Raw genomic sequence first — 7,140 nt, 5'->3', positions numbered from 1 at the left:
GCCTCAACCCAACAACCAAGTACTTTTAGTACCTAAACCCAACCTAGTACTTTTGGTGCCTAAACCCAACAACCAAGTACTTTTAGTACCTAAACCCAGCCAAGTACTTTTGGTGCCTAAACCCAATAACCAAGTACTTTTAGTACCTAAACCCAACCAAGTACTTTTGGTGCCTAAACCCAACAACCAAGCACTGTTAGTACCTAAACCCAACCAAGTACTTTTGGTGCCTAAACCCAACAACCAAGTACTTTTGGTGCCTAAACCCAACAACCAAGTACTTTTAGTACCTAAACCCAACCAAGTACTTTTGGTGCCTAAACCCAACAACCAAGTACTTTTAGTACCTAAACCCAACCAAGTACTTTTGGTGCCTCAACCCAACAACCAAGTACTTTTAGTACCTAAACCCAACCAAGTACTTTTGGTGCCTAAACCCAACAACCAAGTACTTTTAGTACCTAAACCCAACCAAGTACTTTTGGTGCCTCAACCCAACAACCAAGTACTTTTAGTACATAAACCCAGCCAAGTACTTTTGGTGCCTCAACCCAACAACCAAGTACTTTTAGTACCTAAACCCAGCCAAGTACTTTTGGTGCCTAAACCCAACAACCAAGTACTTTTAGTACCTAAACCCAACCAAGTACTTTTGGTGCCTCAACCCAACAACCAAGTACTATTAGTACCTAAACCCAGCCAAGTACTTTTGGTGCCTAAACCCAACCAAGCTGCAGCCGCTTCACATCGTCAACAAAGCCTCTGGCGCTTAACTTCCCATTTGGGTCACAGAATCTGATAGGTCACACATTTTGGTGTCACACCGGCACTTCTCACCAGCTGCCGGCCCTCTTTTCTGCCCTCTCCATATTCCCGTGTCTTTTCTCACCTGCCTGCTAATTTCTTTTGGCGGAGACAGAGCAGAAAGAAGCCCGGGGGCCTTTCATGCAGAAAGTTGCTCTTCAAAGTCACTTTTCATGAACCGACCAATCACAGCCTGGAGTAGGCGGGACATTAAAAAAAGATTGATGCATTACAGCAAACTTTTGAAATGTTGAACTCGTTGTTCTGAATGCACGGTTTTTATTATTGACAAGTTAGTACTTTGCATAAACAAGAGTCTAACCACCATGTAGAGCATTCTTCTTGCACAATCATTTTATGACAACAAACAGAAACAAACAAAAGAAAACAACCCACAAAAATTAAACCGCTGGTTTGTCCAACTGGAATTAATATTACACTAATGGTAATCTATATGGTAGCTAATCAAACTAATCTCTGTAGGCAGAGTATCCAAATGAAGTGTGACCTGGAAATATATTGTTTAACTAATAAATGTACTTTTTATTTAACGTTATAATATTTATTAATACGCTAATTTATTTTCGTGACTCCTCCAGGTTGTGGATATATTTTGTTTATCAAATGGTCAGAAATAATGAAAAAATGCAGAGATTTCAGTCATAAGGTAACTCACTGCCTTTACTGTACGCGAACCGATCGTGCTTACTTGTGAAGTCACCCCCGAAAGGCCCATTCTGAGGCAGGAAAAACCCTAAATGAGATAACTTCTGTTTTGAACTGGGCTATATAAATACAGTTAATTAACTTTAAATACAACGGGGAAACTAATAGAAACAGTAAGGCAGAACAGTTGGTGTGAATGTAAATATATTAGTAGGATATAGAGAGAAGGAGTGTGAGACTTCATGTTCACTATTAATGCTCTTTCCCTTATACATACTAATGTTCATGAATTGCCATTATGCACTTTTTTTTTTTTTTTTTTTTGTCAAGTAAGACATTTTAACCAGGAGCCATTTGAAATTATTTTCTACTTTATTCTTTATTTCCTCCATCATCTCCGACACTGTCAGTTATTAGGTGAAACAGTCTTTCTCCAACCCCACCTCCCCTGTGTCCAGCTCTGTCTCTCTCTTCCTTCAAATCTGTCCATCTCTCTCTCTCTCCCTCTCTCCACCGTTACTCTGAAAAGAGCCAAATTACCTCCATTCATTTAGGCTCCAGACAGGTGAATTAGCCTACATGGAATAATTCCTAGATTGAGTTCTCCACCAACCCGTCCACGTTCTAATGGAATTAGCCGAGATAAGAGTCCTGAGGAAGTCGGCATGATTTAAACGTGACACAAAACAGAAATCCTCGCTGAGCCATTTTAATCGAGTGATTTGTCTATTTCTTAGTGGTTTCAACTTGCGGACGTGTCGAGAATGATGCAGAGAAGTCAGCCTAACTTAGCTTAAACCATTTTTTATTCAACTCACTTCTTTCTGTTCAATAGTGCTCATTATAAAGACCGTTCAGGGTGTCAACATAATGCGTTGACCTTATAATGGTTTAGGTGTACGTGAGTGTAGAGCGCCTGTCATCTGTGAGGATAGTGGAGTGCTCTCTGCCAGTGTGGAATAATATCACTCAGTTTTTCTTTACTAGGTAGGAGTAGATTGTTCATTAATTTGTTAGTTGCTCAAAGGATCATTCAGGCCGCAGTGAACGTGAAACCTATTTAAACATTTTGAACAATGAAAAACAACATTAGTTCCCAGTTTGGATCATTTTGGATATGATGTACATGGAACACACAGAAACTTGATTTAGCTCCCTGTTTATGTGATGCTAATGGGTGAAGAGTGGAAGTTAGTCTCAGACTTTGTGGGTACATTGTGTATATCCAGGTGTTTCCAGGGTTCTCAGCTTCCATAAGGACGGTCTGACCCATGGAAGCAGTAAAATCATGCATCTGTCGGGGGGTCACTAATTCATTTATCAACAACCATCATTTTGAATCACAAATAATGTATTTGTCATTGTAATTAGTACTATTATTTACATTAAAAAGATAAACATTTGACATGTTTTCCTAATGAACTACACTGCGCACCGCAAGACTGACAGGATGGCTGCACTTCAGTTCAGTTTTGACCGAACACGTTGAGACCGCGACCCGCAAACAAAAACTCATTTGTATTCAGTGCTTGATTTGGGCCGGTACCCACCTTTGGCATACCGGGACTTTTTCTTGCGTACCGGTGTTCTGACGATATATGCTGCCTTGTCGGAAAATGCTACCGTAGCAGAAATCGATAGCAGAGTCTATTGAGTCGCTCTGTCCTATCGAAAAATGCTACCTTATGTGTTCCCTTTTCCAATCCCATAAAGGTATAACTTTCACAGTATTATGACACATTCTGTTTTTGGTTATATTATAACATCATTTCAGGGGTAGCGTATTCTGATAGACTAATATCCCCTATCAAATAAAGCTCCCACCACAGAATCATTTTATATTACCCCACTACTCACTCCATGTGTACTGTAGGGAGATGGGGAACATGTTGAAATACTGTATTAAGCCATCTTTATTTTTATATTGTGTTTTTTTATATTATATAAGATATCAGTGTATTCTGATACATATATATCTGATATCTATATATAATTTTTTATTTTTTGGATATTGCTGACGATCAGCCGCTATCTTGACGGCATGCCCAACAGCAAGGTTGCACAGATTTATGGGCGTGGAAACAGATCACGCTTGTGGGTCATACGCATGTGCAGAACCGCTAAGTAGCACATCTCGACAGGTAGCATAAATCGACAGAACGCCGGCACTTCTCACAAGCTGCATTAGGCTATGTTCCACTATATATTTATATTTTGAATTCTCACCTGCCACCTTTATTTTGTTTCCCTTCATATAAATAAAGACATTTCCACAATAAATTGGTGCAGAAAATGTCTCCAGAATGCAGAAAAACTAAGTGTTAAATGGTCAAAGTCTTCTGATGTGGGACCCCAAGACCCACCCACTGATATATTTCCGCAACGAATATTTATTCAAAATACTGTTAAAATATCTTCTCATCTTGTTCTTGTGACCCAAGTTTGCCGTCACACTCCTAATCTGACCCCTATTTAGTTATTTATTTATCTCTGCCGGTAACGTTAGCTAGTAGGCTACATTAGAGACGAAGCTCAGATTATAACACGAGCCCTGTCTTTGGTGTATTGTTATCTCAGCCACTCTCATTTATGTACAGATTGAGTTAGCAGAACAGGCTGAACCCAGTTGAGTTCATTCACCAGATTGTTTACTGCGCTGCCTGATTTGCCTTCGTCATCTGATCAGCGGTAGCTAATGGAAAATCAGGGTCGACATTAGAATTTATCCTGTCTTTTAACGCCGCGGTGTAAATCACCATTACATTCTTTATCACCATATTTTTTGTTTTTAAGTGCCACAAAAAACTCCAAAATCAAACCATATTAGCATTTAAACACACTGTTTGATTAATGTAGCTTCAAGTTGAAATACAAAGTTTGCACCTTTAATACCTTATACGAAATACCAAGAACCATCAGAGATCACTTTTATCCAAAGCACTTTGCAAGTTTCCTCTCATTTGCCCATTCACACCCCATGGCAGGCAGACACCATGCTGGCGTGACCGGTGGGAGTAATTGGGATTCATTAGTGGACGGCCGCTCTACCTGCTGAGCCACAGCCGCCATTATTATTCTAAAGAACTTCTCAGGAACATTTCTCAGTCAGATACATTTTCTTTGAAAAGCTTCAAATGAGGCAGATATAATCACAGAGAATGTTGGCAATAAGTGAGTGCACTCTAAAGTATAAATGCATAAAGATCACGGAGAAACCTGTTTTAGATGAGATCTGAAACAGAATCCTGGATAAACTACATGAACCTGGCATGCATAGATTCATTTCATTTTCACAAAACAAAAAGAGACCCAATCCAGAAAGAACCCGAAGACAGTCAGACTATGACAAACAGACGATATGATGTTCTATCAATAAAAGCATGGCAACATGTCATTTTTCCTGCAAAGATCACACTTTGGCTAAAAAACTTTTTACTTGTCCAACAATTATGACGCACAAAATGAGAACTGATCCCCAGAAGACTCAGGAAAAGAACTGGAAAGATCAGTCTATCTGTCAATTTAAAGAAAAAGGACCTGTAATCAAGCCCAAAGACCAACCATCGCCTTGTTCCAGCTTCTCAATAATGAGAATGTTCTGCTTTTCTTTGTCTCATGTGACAGTAAGCTGAATATCCAAGAGTTGTGGACTTTTGTCCGTCACCTTCGGCTTTGGGAAATTGTGATGACATTTTCGGACATTTTTAAGTTATTTGTTGATTTATCAAGGAAATAATTATCAGTAATTATCAGCATTAACTTGGGGTGGTGATGGAGCAGTGGATAAGACACATGCTTTTGGTGTGAGAGACCCGGGTTCGATTCCATTGTGAGACACCAATGAGTCCCTGAGCAAGACACTTAACCCCTAGTTGCTCCAGAGGCGTGCGACCTCTGACATATATATATATATATAGCAATTGTAAGTCACTTTGGATAAAAGCGTCATGTAAATGTCACTTCTTATAAAAATAATAAATCCTGGACCAGAGATCCACAGTAGAGCAGGACCCAACTCCAACCCAATTACATTGAACATGTTTTGGATATGGCCCATCTCTGCTAGGAACCGATTGGACCCATTGTGAAAACATCCTTTTGTCCAAACTGACCTTTCCAAAGACATATTATCTCAAAAATTAGTCTCAGTATTGTTTGGATAGGAACTACCTACAATTCACAAAACAGCATTTATTTGATGTTGAATCTGGATTCCAACTTGATATTTAGTGTTTTAAATTTAAATATTTTCCCATTAACCACAGGTGAATGAAACCCAATGTTGACGTCAGACAGTTGTTAGAGAATAACTATTTCTAGCTGGTAAAAATTCACAGGATCCTTAAGAGGGGAGCTTGGGTGTGCCGAAAAATAGTCTGTACCTGAAATTCTTTTGCTGGTGTCTTTTTAAGAGACAGCCTTGCCCATTCGGCAGGTTTAACCAGAAACACTCAAGAGAAACAAGATTTTGTTGATAATTTACACTCCTCTCACTGCTCCTTTATTATTTTTGTACCAACCTAGATGCCAGGATGAATGCCCAGTTGGCACTTATGGGCCGCAGTGTGCCCACAAGTGTGACTGTCAGAATGGGGCCAAGTGCTACCACATCAACGGCGCCTGCCTTTGTAACGAGGGCTTTAAGGGCCCCAGCTGCCAGGACCGCTTCTGTCCCACTGGCTTGTACGGACTCATCTGTGACAAATACTGCCCCTGCAAAACTGCAAACACACTCAGGTACTGAACTGTTGGTCAAGCAGGCATGAAACTTTCTATGCTTTTCCACTGTACAACACAGTATAAATAGAAGAAGTTTGTGTTTGAATTACTTTAGCTTGTTTATTTAAATTAGAGAACTGTACATCACTAAACTATTACATTTTAACCAAAAAAGGCTGACCTCTGTCAACAGATACATACAGTATTTATAGTGTCGTGTTTAGGTGTCTGTTCTTTAGCCAATAGATCATTTAGAAAAGAACATTTAGTATGTAGAGTAAGTACAAGAGATACTGTGCTTTTAATTGTTTTCTGTTTTTACAATTTGTAATACAATTCTATCCTCTCAGCACATGGTTTGTTTTTTGTTTGTTGTTGTTGTACATGCAGAATAAAATATGCACTTTAAGATGTAGACTGCTTGACTAACTTCTAATCTCCTTGATCTCTCAGCTGTCACCCTCTGTCAGGAGAATGCACCTGTGCAGCAGGATGGGCGGGGCTTTACTGTAACGAGACCTGTCCGGCAGGTTACTTCGGCGAGGGCTGCAGAGAGCTGTGCGCCTGTGCTAACGGAGCCGACTGTGACGGCACCACTGGAGCTTGTCTGTGTGCTCCAGGGTTCATAGTAAGTACAGAAGCACACCTACTCTGAGAAAAAGCTTCCCTGTTTGCTGAATGATTCTAATCACTGTGCCGCTTTAAATTAACATCAGGAGTTTCAGGTGTTTTATGAGATTGCTTTTGAATACTTTAACTGCTGTTAGTGTAATGTAAACAGACCAATTTAATCATGAAATAACTTCTCAGGATATTTGTGATTCTACTTACATAACATAACAACATGAATACCATGACCACCACTACATACTACAGCAGCCTGTACATACGCTGCAGGTTGCTGCTTTTCACCCACTGTAATCTCATCACGTAGCCACAAACAGCGCAACA

The 7,140-nt window shown here is 39.8% G+C and overlaps 1 protein-coding gene across 8 annotated transcripts in view; it reads left to right on the top strand.

The window, feature by feature from the left end:
• LOC123959159 (multiple epidermal growth factor-like domains protein 11) overlaps positions 1–7,140 on the top strand; it is a 119,204-nt gene that overhangs the window by 53,071 nt on the left and 58,993 nt on the right. For all 8 annotated transcript variants that reach the window (XR_006822238.1, XM_046033066.1, XM_046033073.1 and 5 more), the window contains 2 exons: positions 5,995–6,207; positions 6,643–6,817. Coding sequence is in view for 7 of the 8 variants with exons in the window: in XM_046033066.1 (XP_045889022.1) it covers positions 5,995–6,207; positions 6,643–6,817 (388 nt within the window). In the remaining variant the exon portion in view is untranslated. The remainder of the gene's footprint in view (positions 1–5,994; positions 6,208–6,642; positions 6,818–7,140) is intronic.

This window comes from Micropterus dolomieu, linkage group LG20, assembly GCF_021292245.1.
Source record: "Micropterus dolomieu isolate WLL.071019.BEF.003 ecotype Adirondacks linkage group LG20, ASM2129224v1, whole genome shotgun sequence".
NCBI classification, from domain to species: domain Eukaryota; kingdom Metazoa; phylum Chordata; class Actinopteri; order Centrarchiformes; family Centrarchidae; genus Micropterus; species Micropterus dolomieu.
Note: the sequence above shows the minus strand (reverse complement) of the source record. Positions and strands in the feature narration are given on the sequence as shown.